This window comes from Pectinophora gossypiella, chromosome 8, assembly GCF_024362695.1.
Source record: "Pectinophora gossypiella chromosome 8, ilPecGoss1.1, whole genome shotgun sequence".
Lineage (NCBI taxonomy): Eukaryota > Metazoa > Arthropoda > Insecta > Lepidoptera > Gelechiidae > Pectinophora > Pectinophora gossypiella.
Genome location: NC_065411.1, coordinates 5,706,447 through 5,729,668, shown reverse-complemented (window position 1 = coordinate 5,729,668; position 23,222 = coordinate 5,706,447). Strand labels below are relative to the sequence as shown.

Sequence of the window (23,222 nt, the reverse complement as noted above, 5' to 3'; positions counted from 1 at the left end):
ACCTAATTTGGGTCGGACAACACTCCAGCTAATGGCTTATGCACATATGGGTTGACCAGTGACGTTGAGAGCCAACTTGCACTTAATAGTAGCACTAACAGGTATAAGGACATGCTAAGGTATTTATGCATGCTTGGGCATAAATATAGAGGGTGTCCCGTGAGTCATGGATAACCCTTACCAGCAGATAGCCCACGTTATGTCTTACTACTAAATATAAGAGTCTTACCTCAGTAGATGTTTTATAGATTTCGAGTTTTTTTTAATTTTAAAATACCCTTTTGGTTTGTTTCATACAATTTCTGCAAATCAAACGTTACCAGATTATATAACAAGATTAAAACTTTATGTTCACAACTTAAATATAAGTAAAGTAATTAAGTATCTGGACGTGATCAACATTTTTCGTGTAGAAATCAATAATCTATACAGTGTTAATGACACCGTACTAAGGGGGATAATTCAGTCTATGATTCTGAGTTCTTCATCTCTCTTCTATCGTGTGGGTTGTGAGGTGAATTACCACCCTCATCAACCCTGGTGTCTGGGTTATTATTGAGCCGCCAAAGGCCCCTGACATGGTTCATGTAACGACTTAGTACATCAGTAAGTAGTAACCGGGACCAACGGCTTAACGTGCCTTCCCAAGCACGGATCATCTTACTTATGGACAATCAGGTGATCAGCATGTAATGTCCTAACTAAACTAGGGATCGCAAAGTGATTTTTGTGATATGTCCCCACCGGGATTCGAACACTTGGATTCGATTCTGAGTTAATATCAAGTGGAATTTTCCGTCCCGTCACTAACAGTCTGTACATATTTGTCATCTTCGTGAATTATGGTATAATCGCGGTAATTACTCACGAAGATAGAGAACCAAACGCATGTCCTTGGGTTCGATTAATCTGTGTGCCAATCTTCATCCAAATTGCTCCAGTAGTTTAGGCATGAAAAATATTAACAGACAAACAACGCTACTTTCGTATTTGTAGTACCTATTATTACGGATAACTTAAGTCATTGAATAGTCATGAGATTGATACGCTTGACTGGTTTTGCTCCATATTGTCGGATGGTTTAGCCAATCTGTGGCCGTAATATGACGTCCTTGTCATTAGCAACATACAAGGCAAGCATCTGTGCATCCAATCATAAGCATACCCATAATATCTATGGAGTAGGCAGCATCGCAAGATAGAATGCAAACTAGTCGGCGCTTCACCTATTTATATTTTTACAACTACACAGCCACTAATGGTTTATACTGTGTTTATCACATTTTTTTAAAATAAAAAGTAAACAAGCACCACCCAGTATGTCCAATATTATTGGAGTGCTTTAAGGTCGTAAGGCCCAGATGCCTTTTAAAATCCAAATCCCATTGTTTTAACTATTGTGTCTGGAAATCCGGGCGTTACGAGGTTAAAGGGCAAGTCAAGGCGTATTTACTTAGTTCTATTCCCTCTTCTTTATAATCTATCTACACCATTTCTTCCATAGTAAATATATGTAGTAGTTGAAGGATTGATATTTATTTATTATAACAATTATAAGTGTATTTATGTACTCGTAAGTGTATCTATCTATCTTTGTATTTTGTTTTTATTTGTATGTTTTTATGTGGAGTAGCGTGGTGGAGTATGATCCATACCCCCTCCGGTTGATTGAGGGGAGGCCTGTGCCCAACAGTGGGACGTAACAGCTGTTGTAACGGCTGTTGAAGTTTGTAATGTTATGTATGTACAAGTATCCCTTTGCTGCACTATCCCGCTACATTATATAGTTTTAAATATCACCTATACTCAAAGGTTGCCTAGTAGAGATTGCTACTTAGCAATAAGGCCAGCTATTGTACTCTTTCTCCTTCCCTTTTGTTTTGTATTTTGCATTTACCTGTGTGTGCAATAAAGTATTTGTTATGTTATCTTAAGACAATAAAATGCTTCTCGGACGGGGAGTGCCGGTTCAACCCTGTAACTTCGATTCAGTTCCATACTTTTACGACGAAAAAGCCCACATAATATTGACTCAGAATCATGGTCTGAATCCCCCTGAGGCGGAGGTCCCGGGTTCGAATCCCGGTGGGGACATATCACAAAAATCATTTTGTGATCCCTAGTTTGGTTAGGACATTACAGGCTGATCACCTGATTGTCCAAAAAGTAAGATGATCCGTGCCTCGGAAGGCACGTTAAGCCGTTGGTCCCGGTTACTACTTTCTGATGTAAGTAAGTAGTCGTTACATGAGCCATGTCAGGGGCCTCTGGCGGCTCAATAGTAACCCTGACACCAGGGTTGATGAGGTTGGTACTTCACCTCACATTCCACACGATAGAAGAAGAAGATGGTCTGAATCATCCCCCCAGTATTCGGTACGGTGTCACTAGATTATTGATTTCTACATGAATATGTTGATCACGTATAGATACTTACTTTATATTTAAGTTGTCAACATAACGTTTTAATCTTGTTGAAAGTTTATTTACACTTCATTTCAGCTCATCTTTCGTGTTTGACTTAGTTTATTGACCGTACCTAGGTCACGTAACGAAGGTTGAAGTTGCAGTTCGATCACACAATTCTGTTTTCTACGATCATGAGACTATAACATAACATAAGCTCACGATAATATTCCAATTACGACAAATTCAAAATATTATCTGGTATTTTATTGTAAATACGTATACATAACCCCAGAAAGATGAATTTAATTTACTTAATTTAAGTTTAAGTACTTACCCTGGTTTTCTTTAAAACATTGAATGCCTAAGAAGAGATTTTCAAAATTCATATCACAAGGGAGCGATAAAGGGTGGACGCGAATAAAGAAGCAAGCGTCTGCATTAAGTTCATTATTATTCTAAACGCTTCTGTTTTTGCTAGAATAAAGCGCAGGTCATTCAACCCACAAAGAAAAGAAAAGAAAAAATAACAAAGAATGACACGTGTCATATTTATAACAAAAAAAGACAACTATTGTTATCAAACATGTCAAATAGTTCCATTAAAAATCATGGAAATCATAAACCATCGATGTCCTTAGAAAATGTTTAGTACGATCTACTCTGAACCGGCGGGCGTGTATGAAACGATTGATGAATGTGGAGGAAGCAAGAGAAATATGTCAGGATCGGAGCAAATGGAATTCTATAGTCTCTGCTTACCCCGGTGGGAAATAGGCGTGAGTTTTGTATGTGCGCTGTACATTATAAGATAGAAATAATTAAGCTATACAGGAGCTTCTTTTTTTAAAATTGGCCTTTGGTAAAAACAAGAGTGGAAAATGCGAAATCCTATTATCCTTCATCCGCTCTACGTGTCCAAACTAACTTGACATCCCCTTCTCAAACTTAGTTACTATATCGTCTTTTACACCACATCTCTCATCGCATATACAGCCTAGTGCAAAGGAACTTAGTAAATGCACTATTCTGTCAGCTGTCATCCATATAGGAAACAAATAGTTTTGGTTCAAACGTTTTCCGTGTAAAGTACAAACATTAAACATTATACCTACATTGTGCTTTATTGGATGCACTGTTTGCGTACTACATAGTAAATTGTAGTAGCGGTCACTAATCTAATTAGAGCTGGGAACTGATGTAGTGTAACGTTTCACGAGGGATTCGGCTGGTTTTAACGAGCTTTTAGTTAAAGGCTAGTGACGTAACTAATTTGTAACTAGTACCATCAACATGTTCAGGCTGTTTTAACGGCATTTCAATTTCAGAATGGGATATTCGACTGGCTTAAAGATAAATTTTAAAATTCGAATCCAGAAACAGAAGACAGTCTAATATGATCAAGAATACGAGTAATTTCGTTGACATATTTTCGAATTTGAATTAAGAATTAAGTCACACAGCTTGTGTGTCGCTGGTGTTAAATATAAATAAAAACATACTTCACATTTAGAAATAGACTGTATTATTAAAAATTAACAAAAAATAATTAATTATTATTATTATTTATTATTATTAATTATTTAATTAATTTATTTTTTAATTAATAAATAAATAATAATAAAAGGTGGAAAAAGCAACACCCATCGCCATGATGTTCAAAGGGTAGAAGAAAGATTAGAATGCGATGTTGCCATAATATAAAATATTTTTTTGTGTGTACTACACAGTTATATTTCCTTGCTAACTCTTAGCCTTTTATGTATGTATACAATATACATACCGAGCGCTCTTCTCTTACTCCTTAGCTGCTCACGGCCATTTAAGACTAAAGAAACTCTCAGAGGGGGTGAGATCGGCGCCAGATTTGAAATGGTGCGGGGCGGAGATTTACCGTTCTGCACGCAGTATTATTCTTTATTGTATGCCTTAACGTACCATATATGGCTGCAAATACATAATCGAGAAAATTTCACACAACTACCTCTAATCCTTAATCTCTAGAGCTGTTGGTAGATTTTTGCTCTCCGAAATAATTTGGCGGTTAAGCTTAAAAGCACTTTCACTAAGAGTTATATCCTCTAAATCCTGTTTGAGCGGTTGCTATATAACTATATGAAGTAGGTACCTCTATACATTACTGAACAGTACTTGAGGTCGTTACCCGCATTTCTCTTTCAAAATTCAGCGGCAGGTTCATAAACCTACATAACCTACATAGTTCATATACTAACGGCTACTGGTATCTCGTAATGAACGCTGGGTTTCGTTCGGTTTTGTTTCAACTTGAGTATTATTTTTGTTTAATTATACATACTTTCATTGCATCATGCCTGTGTACCTATATTGCATTACACCCACTTCTCGCTCTAGTCCGATTATGTTTAAGTCCCATGTAATAGGGACCGAGCCATACCCATTAACCGGACACAAATCCTGGAAACCATGTGATTCCAAACATGAATTTAAACTCATAACTAACAAACAAACAACAAACTACATTGGTCCACCGACGCCGTATTTTCGTCGTATTTCCGTAGATTTGTCCTGGTTATAAACGCCTACACATAAATTGCCATCGCAATTAGAATCGCTTACCTACAAAATCGATATTTACCCGTCTATCCTCTTTGGCATGATGTAGAAATCGCAAATTCTATGTCTATTTCCTCTCTAATTTGGTACTGTCGATGGACGGTGTGCTTGTACCCTGCCATGGCATGATCAATCGTCTTTTGGTAACCAGAATTGAGCCAATTCTTTAAAAAAAAAACACATTATTTATGACTATGTCAGAAAATCGTGTTGCTTTTCTGTGAAAATCCCCTAAAGGTCAATATACTACGTCCAAAGTTAGTAAGTAGTACGAAAAACTAATATACGATCCGAATTACTAGTTAATCCTTTTCAACTCAGTTTTCCAATATCGTACCTGTCCACTTTTATTAGATCCGTTGAAATATACGCGCTCATAAGTATGCATAAATTGTATGCTACTGGGGCAAAGGCTGGCAGTAGCTCACAAAGTTTATGCTGGAATTTATTGTAGTGGATATTTTGTTAGTGACTCCGCTTGTTTCCAAGTTAGAACTGCCCAAGTTTCCCAGCACTGTGTGGAGCCTACAAATGACGTACAGACGCTCGGAAACTGAAAATTATCTGCACAAAATTTATATCTCCAGGCGGTTTCAAGAATGCAGAGTTGTCAAAGAAATGTGTCGCTTTTAAAGAAACATAGAAACACTTTTGTCGCGTCCTCGTTGATTCTCCAGTGCATGGAAGCGTAACACTCGCGTCTCATTCCAACAAATCCCAAGTTTGGAGTAAATGTGTTGCGATTTTAAATTTAATACCGACGTGAAGTCGGAGCACTTTGTTATAAATTTCAAGTAGCTGCCATTCATAATATTCTTGCAAACATAATCGCTAAGACATGACAAAGGAGCCGGTTCAATTCATTTGACGCCATCAGATATAATAAGGCTTCCATTAAATAAGATTTATAATTTTTTTCAAAGGCTTTTACATTTCACTTAAGTAGGTGTTTTTTCTCGACATATAAATTGAAATGTTCACATGCCATGCTTTGGTATCGGGTGAAAAACGACGGGTAAAAAGATGCTCCGCTAAAATATTCAGGGGAGTGTACGGGTGGCGTCTATCCGGGACTCCTTAACGGGAGTGTTTCCTCGATCGACACAAATTTCCTACGTTTTCTCGGAAAACGGGAAACACTTTTCCGACGTCTCTCATACTGTAATAGTGTCGCGGCTCTCGCTCTGTTCCTGCTGAATTATTAATGTTCTTTCAGTGGAGACATGATACTTTCCACATCGGCACGCCCCGCAACAAATGTATAACTACTGCAATACAATAACAAATGGCAATCGTGAAAACTGATCCATTTAAAACCGCACAGTAACGTATTTTAAATCGACACAAAATGTCCATATATGTTTTTTTTGGCAAGAATAATAGGACATAATGTTTTATTTTCACTTAAATAACATATGAGTGATGTAAATGTTGCGAGGCGAATGTTCGTATAAATGTGTCTACCTGCGACCTCTATAAAGGAGAATAGGTCAGTGCCTGTTTCAGGTGAACTTGAGTAAAGAGACTCAAGTAAGTAGGATTCGTGCCATTGACAGGAATGGTAATTGTCGTAGGGTATCTATGTTTTTAGTGCCACTATAGTAAATGTAGGGATTTCTAATATTTACAATGTGACATAAACCAACGACTAGGTATATTCTAATTGGGATAGTCAGAGGAATATCCATCACAAGATAAACTAAGTACCCACACCTCACCGAGCGTTCTGTTATACCAACGTGATGGTATTTACTTACTGCAAAATAAATTGACTGCGAATTGACACGTTAGCTTATCTTATATATCTATCTGAGCTTTATAGCAAAGTTATTACTGAATCAAATTTGATTTTAGTGTGGTTACATAACTATTATGAATCGGTCGATATTCAATCAAAACAAGTACTAAGTATCAAGTTAAAGCATCAATTCGGCTGCTCTGTTTAGACTATCTGCATTACTTAGCAACTCCGTCACTTAAGCAGATTGTCGTCCAATTTGGATTAGTCTAGTGAACTGATCCATGTCTTATGTATAATTCATAAAGTTCTTATTACTTTGTCTTCCAACAATTTAGTCTCTTCAAGACACTATGTTCATACTTATATAAATAGTAGCCGGGACTAGTACTGTTTGACATGCCTTCCGAAGCACGGATCATTTTACTTTCGGCCCGAATTGTCCTAACCAAACTAACTAATCCGGGACACACCTCGGACACTTCATACAAACAACCCCGTTTTACACAGACACTACACATTTACGTTATCGTACACGCGCATCTGTGTGTGGGACGTTTGACGCCTTACGATTCAAGCCTAAACTATGTCCTTGGGTGAGGTAAACCTAGCGCAAACGCTGGTGGGGAGCGGAGAGTTGCCGTTCTATACGTAGGTATTATTCCTTATTCTATATCCGGGACCTCCGGATTATGCACACACTAGACCACGGAAACCGTTGTGATAATTTCGCCCGTCTCTGTTCCGCTTCAGTGGCAACGCACCCTCATAATCAATACGTACATTGGGCTTAAGAATAGAAGGAGTTGTTAGTAAACATACGACAACACGCGTTACTAAGAGATATCATCTGTGGAGTAGAAACTCACCCATTAAATAGCTTCGGCACACGCTATCGAAGAATTCCAACTACTTTCCTAGGTTTATTCAACGTACACAAGTTATGGCGACATTTATTATTTAACCGTTCACGTTTAGCGTAGTTTATCGCCGACGGGTTATCGTAAAAGTTTCTTGTGCCATCATATTGCTCGTTTTGGAAAATTATGAATTGTGTTCGGGTGGGATGTTATGCATTGATTTAAGAGTTGATTTTTAATTGTAATTTGAAGTCGTTTTTGTAGAGTGTGGCTGTACTTTATTACGGTCATTTTAGTCGTCATATTATTGTCTTTTATTTTTTTATAATAAAGGCTCGCGTTTGACCAGAATATCACATGATGGTAAGTGATGATGTGGTCAAGGGTGGATCACGCTTAGAATCAGAATCAGAATCATTTATTCAACGTAATCATCATGGATAAACTTATTGAAGGTCAATACAACATTTTGAAAAGAAAGGAAAAAAATCTGCAACATCAACCAACAGTTCTTTTAAATCAATGTAGGTATACGTTACAAGTTATTTAATAACTAGGGGAACACATTTAATACCAGACATTTTTATCATTTAGGTAATCATTAATCTTATAATAAGCATTTTTACATAATGCTTCACATTTCTAGTGAGCTTTAAATTTATTTTCTGACAAATTCAAATACTGAGGGGGTGATTCAAACCATGGAAGTTCCTGTCGGAAAATTCATGAAAATTTTAGTGATATTTTTAATTATTTTCAGTTTCATACTTTTGCGACGGAAAATTCCACTTGTTATCAACTCCGAATCATTATCTAATATAGATCTAAATAGTACCGACGCTTTATTAAGCCTTCTGTTAAACCGACGTGATAGGTGTCCATACGTATCGCTGTCTATTATGATCAAACCAAATGTGTCAAATGACAATTCCACTATTTTTCCATGCAAACAAACAAAGAATAATTAAAATACATAATAACGGGTTCTTACCGCGTTCAAAATAGGGATATATCATGGCACTTGCAACAGTGTCGAAATATCGGGAGTCTCACATCCCTATTTTGAACGCAGTAAGAACCCGTTATTATGTGTTTTAATTATGATAATAACCGCGTAAACTTAAAACAATGTATAAACAAAGAATATTCCAGCTACATGACATTACCAGTTAGTAAGGCTTTAGGCTATCAAACTGGGATTAGTTAGTCCGAACTAATTGGACCCTGACGGGCGAAACTTGTGTGATGTAAGCGAAGTTTAATTTAGTTAAAGCAACAACGACATATGCACTCGATGGCCAAGACGTGCCGGAAAACCGCTAATAAACTAAAACTACTAACTGCCTAGCTGAAAACTATTTCGTCATTTACTGAGCATAATAGTATTGATCAAGTATCATCATCATCTTCCTAGCATTATCCCATTTTACACAGGGTCCGCTCACTTAGCCTGAAGATTTTACAGGTCCAGTTTTTTACAGAAGCGACTGTCTGTCTGACCTTCCAACCCGCGAAGGGAAAACCAGCCCAATACAGGTTAAGTCACATAGGTATGTGACGTTTAGGAGGTCCAATGTATTTCTCGGGAATGTGGGTTTCCTCACGATGTTTTCCTTCACCACTGAGCACGTGATAATCATTTATGATCCAAATATGAATTCGAAAACAAATTCGACAATCATTGGTTTAGGCTTATGCTCGATTCGAACCTGCGACCTCAAAGTGAGTGGCAAGCGTTCAATGATCATTTAAGCCAACGTGATATCTTCTTAAGAGACCATCACTATTTAAGAGCCACGCTCTTGTCGGTGAAGCATTCTCCATGCTACTTTTTAGGGAAAAATAGGGCAGTGGTTTCCCTCTTGCCTTTCACTCTTGCCGCAGTATTCTGTCTGACGCGAGTGGGATGGTGCCCAGAGTAGTCTATTTCAAAGCCTACTCCTGTCCTCCACCTCTGAATAGTACTGTCAGTTACTGCTGCTCTCTGTCGGGTTCTAGGTTACAGTCCCTGTGACTCGCCTCTTGCGTCCTGCATTGCCGTACCGATGACGATTTTCTTAACAAAGATAAAATAAAAAAAAGTCCTTACGTTATTGTATTTTAGAACTTAGTATCAACAGTAGATGCAAGTTGTTTTTGATTACTTATGGCTATGTCTATCTCATTATGAATAACGTAAGTTTATGTATGGAAGTATTGACAATTTCTCTAACCCACAGCTAGCTTTTGTAAAACCTTTTTTTTTCAATTAAATATTTTAAACGTGTTTTTTTTTTAAGTTTTGTGTGCATTTCAACGCCACTGTATCATTGTATAATTTCAAAATGTAAAGTAAGGAGGTTTATTTGATATACCTAATTAATATGAACTCTACGTTGATATAGATATGCAAACTACAAACAAAATAAAAAATCTTTGATATTCATATTTCATATCGTAACAAAGCAAATTGTATAAAGAACACGCTTCGCTTCGAATTGAAAACTTCCTCCTTTTTGAAGCCAGTTTAAAATACTAAACCAACTAAAAACAGTGACTACAGTAATTCAATATTCTAAAGAGAATTGGCAAGTTTAAACTATGAGAGAGCTAGGAAGTTTGCCAAGTCTGGGTACGAGTATTTGTCGTAGCCCGTAGACGTCTACTACGCTGCTACGCCGCTACGAAAGCTACCGTAGATAATTTGTAATGCGAAGCACGAAGGCAATAACTCAGCGCGGACGCAAGTGGAGGCTACGGTCGAGGATATATTAAAAGAACGCCAAGTAATTAATGCCGCCTTTTGCCCCTAGAATACACCGCGTAATGGAATGCTAAATTTCTTTGTTCATTTACACAAAGCATAGCACAGGTAGTGAAGAATTTGCTGATTTATTTTGCTATGCGGGAATTCCTGTCGACGTTATCTGTTGCGGTAGCATGTGGAGATGATAGTTTGTAAATAGAGTTATAAATAGTGTATCATATTAGCAATCATAACGTGTAGCGTAGGAGTGGGTAGAACTACGTGAGATACTTCGCAATGTATAATAATATTATACATGAATGTTAGTATAATCTTCTTCTATCGTGTGAGTTGTGAGGTAGTTTACCAACCTTATCAACTCTGGTGTCAGGGTTACTATTGAGCCGCCAAAGGTCTATGGCTCATGTAACATCTACTAACTTATATCAGTATAGTAACCGGGACCAACGGATTAACGTGCCGTAACGTGAAGCATAATAATATTATATTATACAACAACGAATCCGTTGCCCAAATAAATAATATTATGGGTGGTATTAATAAACTAATTTAAGTTTCAAACTACAGAACTCATAATTTGTTAGTACGTATCCTTAATCTATGTTAGTTTTATTTCTATGTGTACGTAAGGTATTTTAGCTCTAAAATTAGTTTCGTCTTTCCTTAGTCCATGAGAGATAGCGTTAGTTTCATAACTGTCAAATTCAAAATTAAAATTAAAATACAATAAAATTAAATTAATAATTACTTTACAAAACAATGTCAAACAAAAATCACAAAAAAGTCTGTATTATACAATTATAAATTAACAATTCAAGACCTTACGTGTCTAATCGTCAAACAATCCCCCCCGAGTTATTCCAGGCGCAAAGGTCCCCATTACACTCGCCGCATTACCACGTTGTATGGTGATGGACAACCTTTGCACCAAGAAAGAGCCCGCACGCATATCGGACCCCCTCAATTTAAGTTTTGAGACTACCCGCACGATCATGACAATGTGATAGTTCTTATATAAGTACAGGGACTTGAGCATGATCTTGAGGACAGTCTCAGCTGAGATTAGTTTATTAATACCACCCTCGGGAGCAAATCTAACTTTTATGTCACCAGGTCGCAGACAGTCAATCTCCGTAGAGACTACAATTACACTATTGTCACAAGTATACAATTGTCGTGAGCACCCATGACCCAACCTTTCGCTTAGGGGGGCTCTGGATCTGCCCATGACCACCCTAGAATCCATTTTATTTAAGAAGAATAAGAATAAGAATAAGAATAAATCATCTTCTTGACAGATAGATAGATAGATAGATAAAATACTACACACACACAGCACACATACACAGCACACACAGCAGCAGCAGCAGCTACAGCTTCTTAGGGCGATAGGCTGATCCGTTGTCACCATAAATTTCAACATATCCCCGTCAAAGAAACTGTAAAACGGAAACATATATTATGCTCGGATTACTTTTGATTTAAGATTTTCTGGAGCTTTTGCAAAAATAAATCCGTTTCCTCAATAAGTATATTCCACGAATAGGTACGGCATTTAAGTGCATTACAAGAAACACTTTCAACGTACGTTTAATATTTATCTAACTTTTCGTATTTCAGTATTTATGAGTGTACTTATTTCGAAGGCAGTGGGAGTGTATTAAACCCGTCACAGGTGTTCCTTAGCTGGTAATAATTTGCACAGCAAACGGTAACGTTGCGAGGTATCCTCAGAAGCTACCTTAAGCAATGCCTTTGATAAATACTCGTTATTATTGTGTCGCGTGGCAGACGTGTACAGAATAACGGATTAGGAATATTACGTGTAATAATTTAGCTACTAACTTATAACAAAATAAAACGTTGCATCACGCCTATGTCTCCGAAGGGGTAAAGGTGATTTTGCCAGCTATGTTAAGGTTTAGAGCACAAGGTTTAGGTTTGTTTAGACACGTAGAGGGGATGAAGGATAACAAAATTGCGAAAGCGGTATATAAAGCGGAAGTTAATGGTAGGGCTGGCAGAGGCAGACCTAAATTGACCAAATTGGAGATGTCCTTAGAAAAGGCTTAGTACGATCTACTCAGAATCGGCGTGCGTGTATGAAGCGATTGATGAATGTGGAGGAAGCAAGACAAGTGTGTCAGGATCGAAGCAAATAGAATTCTATAGTCTCTGTTTGCCCCGGTGGGAAATGGGCAAATGAGTTTATGTATATATGCATATATGTTAGAGCGCAACCCGGGATTCGAACCCGGCTTCTAAAAACGTTTTATACCGGGAGTTAGTGCCATCGTTGCGAATACTGAGATTAGTTTAGCCATGATTCTGAGTTGATATCACGTAGAATTTCTTGTCGGAAAAGACATGCAAAATTTTAATGATTTTTATAATTATTTTTAATTTTATACTTTTGCGACGGAAAATTCCACTTGTTAACTACTCAGAATTATAGTCTGAATCATGCTTTGTTATGTTATATACAATGTTAAAATAAAAATATTACAGCTTAAACTATTTAGTGAATTGATTGTTCGTCTGCATTTCTCTTCTTCTCTCGGGTGGGTCGTGCCTCTGAACCCTGGTGTCAGAGTGATATTGAGCAGCCATAGGCCTCTGACATGGCTCATGTAACGACCATATATTTATTTAGGTAAAAACGAGACCGACTGTTTAACTTGCCTCCCGAAACAAAATCATCTTACTTTCGGACAATCGTGTCAGCCCGGGATTTAAACTTCGAACCTCTACATCGTGAACACCATGCATAAATACTAGACCAATAAGTTCCCGCTTCCCTGAAGCGTCGGAACACCATCCCACAAACGCACATATCACATAACCCACATTTTTTACACTATTTCCCAAACCTTTATAACTTAGTTTGCTTGGCCTAGTTTCAATTCAAAGTAACCTAATTTGAATACAAGTAAAATGTTATCCCAGCCTTTCATTTAAAAACGACGTAACTTACATAATACTCATCAGCTTTAACTATAAGGTTTTGAATTTGAATAGGGCTTTCATATGACGCAACATAATAAGTCTCGTAAGTAAGAGAGACAGATAGTAAGCCTTTTTAACATAAAATATTATAGCTTGCAATATTTTGATGGAAGTATTGATTTATGTTACGTATGTTAGGTATATTTATACCTACTACCACGGTTTCCCCCCTAGATATATCTTCTAAATATACAAAGATAAACACAAAACTCTATATTGCGCTCAAAACAAACATTAATCAAATCAAATCAAAAATACTTTATTGCGCAGAACTAAAATTTCAACAATCAGACAAAACACATGAATACAGTACAATTTGGGCGGCCTTATTGCTCTAGAGCAATTTCTTCCAGGCAACCAACCAATTAAATTAAATAATCATCATAAGTTCAGTTACTTATCTGCTTATCTGACCTTCCAACCCGCCAATAGAAAACGAGCCTAGATTAGATCACATACCTCCGAAAATGCATTTCTCGGGAATGTGGGTTTCCTCACGATGTTTTTCGTCACCGCGGAGCACGTGATAATAATTTATTAAGGTATTTAAGAGTAATTGGGAAATTCTGATCCAGTCCAATTTGCGCGTGTCCCGTACAGTCGATGGTTGTGTATCGACTGTAATTGAAAATTGATTTGCGACGGAATTGCAATCGGAAATACCGAATCAATTCGGCCAATTTGACGATGACGACGGTTCCCCGGAATAACGAATTCCGTGGATACTTTATTCGGTGCCCTACGAATAATCCGGATTCTTTTACCTTTTGATGTTTTGTTCTGCTCCCTGTCGATCAAGAGAAAATATCCGCCAATTTACATAATAATAACGACACCCGCGGAGAAAAAGGAGAGTTTAATACACTTTTCTTAGGTTTGAACGGAGGGTGGTCCGTTTTGCTCTATAGTAGGTATACTCCACTGTGAGTGGGAGGTATGCATAAAACTTTTTTCTTTGGCGAAAATTTCTAAAACTATGTCGTAGTTACCTACTTAGTAAAACAATGAAATGTTAATATGAAAATTATCAAGTGTGGAGTAGCGTGGTGGAGTGTGCTCTATACCCTCCAGTTGATTAAGGTTTGGTCTGTGTCCAGGAGTGGAACTGTTTATTTATAAAAATTATATTATCTGTTATATAAGTGACGGGATAACATAAAAACTCGATCGTTTCTCAAAAACGGTTTTGCGTGTGGGCAATCGAAGTGACGCACAAGCGCGGCGAACGCCATCTGGTGTCGAGACTCGGTTGCCTGCACGAAATACGTAGCCACTTTATTTTTAAATCTGGTATTGTGCACATTTAAATTGCGTCGCTAAGAATATCTATATTTAAATTGGTATTATTGTATGCTTAGTGTAAATAGACACTAAAGTCAATGTATATTGTTTCAGGCGATCAAGCGCGGGGCTACTTGCACCACAGCTCACGTGCCAGAGTTCATCCCCGCCGACCGCTGCGTCCGCGCCGCCGCTGCCCGCGCCTGCGTCGCCCCCGCGCGTCACCTCCGCCCCACCAACCCACCAACCCCACCCCCATCAAACCCACCAACCTAATCAATCACCCCCGGATACTGTCCCGCAACCCGCGCAAGAAGATGGCGTCAGATTACGCAGGGCGCATACCATTGCTGTCAGAGACTACCTCAAGAGGGAAACTCAGACGTTTTTTGGGGTTCAAAGGGACAATGAAAGGGAACAAAGGAGGCTGTGGTATGAGAGGCGGAGGCGGCACGCGGCGCGGGCGCTCGGCGACCTCCGGCTGGACCTCCCACCGGACCACCATCCTGACGATGATGATGTTAGGTGAGTTGTTCAGGAATTATCTTGCTTATCGTATTTATTTTCTAAAATATGATCTAATAATAACAATACCAGCTAATTATAAATAAAATATCTCCTCCAGCGCGCCACACTGAGGCAGAGTGCCCAAAACGCTGGCAACATTTCCCCTCTAAACTGCCAGGCCTATCCTCTGCGTAAAATAGCTGCCAGCTCTCGGATCGCCAGTTGCCTAAATGAAACGCGCCAAAATGTCACTCAAAAATAATTTCGCCTAAGGGCCCATCGTCTCCACTGCGAATGGCACAAAGATATTATTATACTTACTTACTTTTTTCTTGCTTATTACTTATTACAGTAAGTAGAAAGCAGGTTTATAGAAACCAGGTTGATAATCACGATTTAGTAGGGTAGGTAATTTAATTTCCAGCGTTGCCTTAATCTGCAATCTACAATAAGTAATCAAATGAGCCTTAATTCAGAGTATAAACAGTTTGATTTTTATACCGAGACTATGTTATCTATTGATATTCTTTTCTATTGTGTGCTGTGAGTTCAACGACTGACCTCATCGACCCTGGTGTCAGGGTTACTATTGAGCCAATAATTATTGAACTATACGTGTAATAAGTGGTTTCGTTTTTAACTTGAATTAACAAAGCGAAACTATTTAGTCTGCTCGTTAATAAACTTTGGTCATGTTTTGTACAATAGATATTGTGATGTGTCCAGTACAATAGATATTCCAAAACAAAAATGTAATCGAATGATGACCTATAACTGACGCGATGGAATTACGAACACTAGCAGCCATCAATATTTCCAACTACAGCAATAAAGATATATGCACACGCTGCAATAAAATTATATTTCGACGGTTATAGAACACTACTTAAACATACAATACTTTGTTTTCTCTATGAATATTACACAAGTGTGATAAGAGAGAGATGTGGTAAGAAAGAAGATACAGTGACTAAGATTGAGAAGGGAATCCGCAATCCGCACTGGGCCCGCCTGATGGTTTAAGGCCCGATCTCCCTATCCATCCATAGGGAAGGCCCGTGCCCCAGCAGTGGGGACGTTAATGGGCTCTCATCATCGCCAACCTCCAGGAATGGAGAGGCACGCCATGCAGGATAGAGTGATATTAGACAGCTTTTATGACTTATTAGTGACATCCGTTTCTGATTTTGGGTATAGCAGAAGAAGCTTGAAAGTAGGATTAATGCCGTAGAAATGAGGTCGTTGCGTAGCGTCTGCGGTATTAAATTAAGTGATAGAGTGAGAAACAGTGTGATAAGAGAGAGATGTGGTATGAAAGAAGATACAGTGACTAAGATTGAGAAGGGAATGTTAAGTTGGTTTGGACACATAGAGCGGATGAAGGATAATAGGATTATGAAAGCATTGTATAAAGCGAAGGTTGGTGGCAGGGCTGGTAGTGGAAGACAGAGAACGACGTATATTGATCAAATTGGAGGTTTCCTTAGAAAAGGTTCAGTACAATCTACTCTGAACCGGCGTGCGTGTATGAAACGATTGATGAATGTGGAGGAAGCAATATAAGTATGTCAGGATCGAAGCAAATAGAATTCCATAGTCTCTGTTTACTCCGGTGGCGTTAGGCGTAGGTGTTTGTATGTGTAGTCTTACAAAAATGTATAGAGCAACGGTATGAAAGAAACTAAAATAAGATGCCTACTTAGTTCCTTTTGCATGTACAAGATAATAAGAAGAAAGAATTACGTTTAAAATGGAAATAAAAGTTCTAAAAGTTCTCTTCATTTTTATAAACATTTAATGTACTTAACATTTTTGTCTCATTTTTTAATAATTACTTACTTATATAATAAAAATCATTTTAGCAACACACTGTTAATTAATTGACTATACTTAATGGGAAACAAAATTTGCACAGTTGAGAAAGAAATACTTTCCGAAGAAAATATGCCGTCGTTACTGTAAAGACATTAAAATATCCTTCACGATTGCGCGAAGTAACACCACCGGGACACAATTATGAGCAAACACGACCACAATTACGAATATTTTAAAGTGTTCAATAATAATGAATGATGAATACGAAAAATCGTACGTTTTCAATTATGCAGTTATTTCGTCGGAAAATTGGGTGATAAACGTAATTTCCGTCATGGTTCATTAAACGCTTAACACTTCATAGAATTTCACTCGTTCGTGTAAATTGCAGTCCATTATCACATTTAAACTTTTGCTCTGCACAGAAATGAGGATAGAGCACTGTTTTTGAAAGTAGAGAAGCGCTAAGGGGAATTTATTTCTAGTGACGTGACAACGAAGCATTACTTGAGTTGAGCAACTCTTTAATTCGAATTCCTAAACTTTTTAATAAACGAGTTTGACTGTAATTAGAACAGCTCTTGCTAAAAATATTAAAAAATAATACATGAAGGCGAAGGTCCTCCTTACGATAAGTTGATATCTAAATGTTGGTAACTGTAGACTTAAATATTAGAAAGATTCGGATAGATGGCACCAGCGACGTTGGCAATTATGCCAACATTATCATTATTATTGTCATTGGACGATATAGTTCGAAAATTTCGCATGGACAGGATAATTACCTGTAACATGCGCATCGTGACAAAATTTAGTCGATTTTATCGATTCTGACGACATAATTATGTCGTTTCGTCGCTAATATGTGAATCCAAATAAGTCATGTCGTTTTGTAAACATACGAACAAAATCACGTGGTACGCATGTTAAGGAAAAACAAACTTATCGATTTGGACAAAATTGATTGTATAAATCGATTATTTTATCACGTTGTGCACGTTAGCCCCGGCTTGACACGAGCTGCGGGTTCAAGTCCGTCCGAGTTACATTTTATCGATTTAATTTTCTTTTTATGAGTTTAAAAATAAAACACCTTTAATAATACGTCTGTATGAAAGTTTTAGTTCCAGACTCTTCATACAAAAAAACTCAGTTGGAGGGGAAAATCAAGCATGAGTCTCCAATCGGTTGCGGGGCGGAGTGTCCCTTCTATTACTATTTATTCTGTGGTTCCAGTTTAAGATTTGTCGAAGCACTTAGTTCATTGAGTTAAGAAAACTGAATTCGAGTAACTAAATCTCTTGCTCGAATTTCGAATTGATACTCTCGAATCATTTGTAATCACGCTTGTTAGATACTATAATGTTCTTTGAAGTATTGTTAGCTTTACGTCGAGTCGTGTTTCCTTATAATTAATAGTAGAATTACAAACATCTTCCCTGTTAGTTTGGCTGATGATTTAGTGTGGTGTTATACTGTAACCAATACTAGTGTCTGTAGTTTACCGTTGTAATACATTAGTTTGCTAAACTTTGGAATTGTGTATTAAGGAACAATGTTGTTTGAGATGATGCACACATAATCGTCTCTATGGACGCAATCGTTGTCTTGTTGTTGGTCTCTTTGGTACTTTTGCAAATTTTAACCTAGTAATAACATTCTTTGGTAAGATGGTGGCTGAGTTCGAATAGGGACTCAGACCTACGGGGTATAACGTAAAACTCTTGCCCAGGGATACTGGTGAAGACCTCGACGGTTGCAGAGGCGAAGATGGGAGCCATTGGTATGGCAATGCAGGACGGAAGGGGCAAGTCACAGGGACTGTATCCTGGAACCTGAAAGAGGGCAGCAGTAACTGTCAGTACTATTCAGAGGCGGAGGACAGGAGTCCTAGTATGGCTTTGTAAAAGACTACTCTGGGCGCCATCTCACTTGCGCCAGATAGAGTACTGCGGGGCGGAAGGCAAGAGGGAAACCATTGCCCTATTTTTCCCAAAAAAAGTAGCATGGAAAATGCTGCACCGACAAGAGCGTGGCTCTTAAATTGATGATGATGAATAACATTCTTTATAGTACACTAACATTTATCATCATCACTACCTCCCTAGCATTATCCCGTTTTTCACATGGTACGCTTACCTAACTTGAAGATTTAACAGGTCCGGTTTTTACAGAAGCGACTGCTTGTCTGTCCTTCCAACCTGCGAAGGGAAAACCAGCCCAGCTGCTGGCATTTAACATCATTTAATTTAATTGGCACAGAGTAAATAAGTACCTACTATTTATTTCCGTTTGTCAAATCTATTTAAGACGTGATAATTTCTTATTAACGAATTTTATGACGTCAAACCGCTCAGCGTGTAGCTAGTACGGCGCTGAAACTTTGTCTACTTGATTTTAGTTTTTGATATAGCAGTGCTGCCTACCGTAGGCTCGTATGTAGTTTAAATGCTTCAGTGCGTCTCAAATGTTTTGCTGTATCTCTCGTGGTTTACCTACTCTAGTATTTAGTTACCACACAAGCAACATAAATGGACGGCGGTCTACTTAAATGTGAGAGCGCTTTTTACCTCTGTAATACAAGTTTCATTCACTATTTTGTATCAATTTCATTCTCTTTGTATCGATCCTTCGGGTTGGAAGGTCAATAGTCGTTTCTATAAAATACCGGACCTGTCCAATCTTCAGGTTAAGTAAGTGGACTCTGTGAAAAAATGGAACAATAATATAGCGTTAGTCTCCCTAGAGAGATGATGATGATTTTGTATCGATCCATATTCCCTACTTAGTATTCCCAACCGATCCATTGTTTTCTGTTTGCAATTGTCACACAAAGGACTATTGTATTGAGAACTAAGGCTGTCACATGCGCATGCAATATTAGAATTGTAAGTTTCAAACGATTTCCCTTGATTTATCATATAAATACATCGGATCTAATCGTGTCGGTTTGTTTCCTTTTCAGCGGATATAAAATTGACAGGTACTTATAACTTAACTTTTTTTGCAATAAAATACCAGATAATATTTTAAATTTGTCAGAGAATGAATTTAAAGCTCACGTGAAGCTTACTTTATGTAAAAAAGCTTATTATAAGATTAATGATTACCTAAATGATAAACATGTCTGGTATTAAATGTGTTCCTCTAGTTATTAAATAACTTGTAATGTACCCTCATTGATTTAAAAGATGTGTTGCTGTTGCAGTTTCTTGTCATTTCTTCTCCTCAGCCATAACACCTTGCGAAATGACGTAAATTCAAAATGTTACATTGACCTTCAACAAGTTTATCCATGATAATTACGTTGAATAAATGATTCTGATTCTGATTCTTAAAATAAAATTAGAAGGTTTCTGATCGAACCGACACCAATGTTAAGTTTAGTGATTCTTAGCTGCTTTTTTTAAGGTTTGTTGGGAGTTGACCCAGTGGTTAGAGCCTTTTAGACTAAGGATCCACTATCGCGCACAGTAACCAAACTACTCCTGTTGTTCTGTACCCTCTGGGACAGCCACGGAGCAACCTTATTAATGTCCTAGTTAATTCTTGACTGCGAGCCGCTAACTCGCACGCTCCACTGAATACCAACTTTGGACAGCCCTGAACTTGTTAAAGGATTTCGTAATGTTTGTTTTAGACTCGAGAGATACAGTGCGTGGAACTAATTGACCAAGTTCCGGGGCTGTTTAGTCTGTGACTTGCTAACGCTGTCTAACTGGTGTGACGTGTAGTTTTAGATTATAAATCAAATACAAACCAATCTAGCTTACAAGATTCCACTGCTGGGCTAAGGCCTCCCCTTTGTCTTTTCATTTTTGGCAGTCCTGTGCGTATTCCGGCTAGTCCCGGCGTCCAAATCGTCACGCCATCTCTTTCAAGGTCTACCACGACGCCTGAACCCATCATTAGGCACCCAATGCATGACAACCCGTGCCCGTGCGCGTTATAAATATAATAATATTATTATTTTTAACAATGCTCGTTGCTTCTGAGACTGTTTATTTAAAATTAAACCTGCTATTAAACCTATAAGACTTCAACTTAAAATGTATGTAAGCAGTTTTTGATTTTATTTACTTACTTATTAATTTATTGCATATAATTAGTCTATAATTTGAGCTGATAAAAGCATAATATGATTAAAGTCAAGTCTTATCTATTGATACCTACAATTTCGAAAAAAAGTTTTAAATGTCAATAAAATAAAGCTTTTCAATGTGCGTTCACAAAATATACTTAGGTATTCATTTTTCGTTGGATTTATATATATATATCGCTCTATACCTGCTCATCCAATAAAATTAGAACCAATTTGGAACCCCTAGCGGGTAGTGTTTTGCAAAATGAAAAGTAAATAACTTTGCTTGTATAGTTATCATAGAAATAGCAAGTTTTCTTGGAAAATTTCACTTTCAGGCTCGCTGTTGTTGAATATTTGTTTCTAGTCTTTACCAAAATTTTCTGAATTGAATATACTTATACCTAAAACTAAATACATTCTCTTATATTCGGTTTTGTACGATTATTACTGTTGTGATCTGCGCGCAAATATCAGTTTGAGGCAACGTCCTATTTTAAGGGCACCTTTTGCGAGAAATAACTATAGGCATAATACTTAGTTGATACGATCTGTTGACAGTTTTAACAGGTTACCACCTGAGTACGATCTGGACTTGTTTTGTTCTAAAGTTTCCAGGATACGACAAAAACTTGCGAAAACTTTCTTTGTGACGCAAGTGACTTATTAGCCCTAGTTCATGAATGTCAAATGTTTGTACTTTACTTATTTTTTATGACTGTAAAAGGGTAAATAACTTAGCCACTGTTAGGTGGAGACTTGTAATTTGCTTTTAGTTAATGTCTGCTAATTATTTTAGAAAATGTATATGGCCGTAAGTCTCCCTCAAAATAAATAAATAAAATAAATATCTGCTAATTATGGGTTCAATATACTAACGTATAAGTGAAAGCGTAGCAAATTAAAATGTACTAAACGAAACGATTCTGCTACTAAGTATCATCATGAGGCCTCATACATTTTTCAAAATGATTTAAATAGTGTTTAGGAGGTACTTTTTTCATGAATATTAAGTCAGTGTGAGAGCGGCAAGGTCTACTGCGTACTACACTCTCTGTAAATACCATAGACTTAGAATAACTAAAAAATTTATAGACGCAAACAAACTTCAAATAAAAACATAAATGTACTTAAGTATTTTCTTTAATTTTACATATTCACGAAAATGTACGGTCCCAAAGTCAGGACTCATGATGTTTTCCGGCCCTCGCCGTGCCAAGGAATACTAGTGGATATTTATTTGACAGCTTTCTTAAATTATGCGCGCGTTTGCGCCGCCTCTTACTTGAATAAAAACATCCCACTGTACCGACGGTACTTTCTTTTGATTAAAATATATTTTCGTCGCGAGCAGGGCTAGATTAAAAATTTTAAAATCGAAAGTTTTTGAAACTGGTTCTTGTATTTTGAAAACGTTTATGTTTTCATTTAGTTTTCATCTTTCATCATTGTTTAATAATTTCGAATTTGCGCGGGTAGGTAGATGTATTTAAGTAATTTGTATAGTGGTATAAATTAGGTTATATAAATAGTTTAAGTCCGCGCCCTTAAATTGGGATTGTTAAAACAAAGAACAATATCGGTTGTACAATGTTGTCATTATCTAAGTATGTCACTGCGACTAAATTCGATCTTGACACGCTCAATCCTTTACTTAAATAATAAAAGCATGTACTTTCTTTTCAGTATGTACGGAGCATCAGGCGCCGCCCCGAGAGAGGCGCGGGGGCGCGTGCGCGAGCGGCCCGACGTGTTACCGGCGCCTGCGTCGCTGGAGGACGCGCCGCTCCCCACCCCGCGCACCGGCAAGGACAGCGTCGCGCGGCTCACGCTCACCGGCCTCTCTTATGTTGTTACTGTAAGTATACTTAAGGTCAATGACTGACAGAATCTGAACATTTATTTGTCTCAAACACAACAGCCTCCGTGGTCTAGTGGTAAAGCGTTGGGCTCACAATCTGAAGGTTCGGGTTCTATTCCCGATGGGTGCATTATCGAAATCACTTTGTGCGACTTCCCTATATTTGGTAAGGAAAATGCAGGCTTGAATCACCTGATTGTCCGAAAAAGTATACCTAATGATTCCGTGCTTCGGAGGTCATGTTAAGCCGAAAGACACCTCCACCAACCCGCAGTGGAGCAGCGTGATGTATGGTCCAAGGAAATCAAATTTATATTTGAAAATTA

The 23,222-nt window shown here is 37.7% G+C and overlaps 1 protein-coding gene across 2 annotated transcripts in view; it reads left to right on the top strand.

Moving 5' to 3' along the window:
• The window catches only part of LOC126368867 (inactive rhomboid protein 1), a 177,840-nt gene that overhangs the window by 122,149 nt on the left and 32,469 nt on the right, over window positions 1-23,222 (top strand). For both annotated transcript variants that reach the window (XM_050013064.1, XM_050013063.1), the window contains exons 2-3: window positions 14,747-15,157; window positions 22,722-22,893. In XM_050013064.1, the coding sequence (XP_049869021.1) occupies window positions 22,723-22,893 (171 nt within the window). In that variant the 5' untranslated portion in view covers window positions 14,747-15,157; window position 22,722. The remainder of the gene's footprint in view (window positions 1-14,746; window positions 15,158-22,721; window positions 22,894-23,222) is intronic.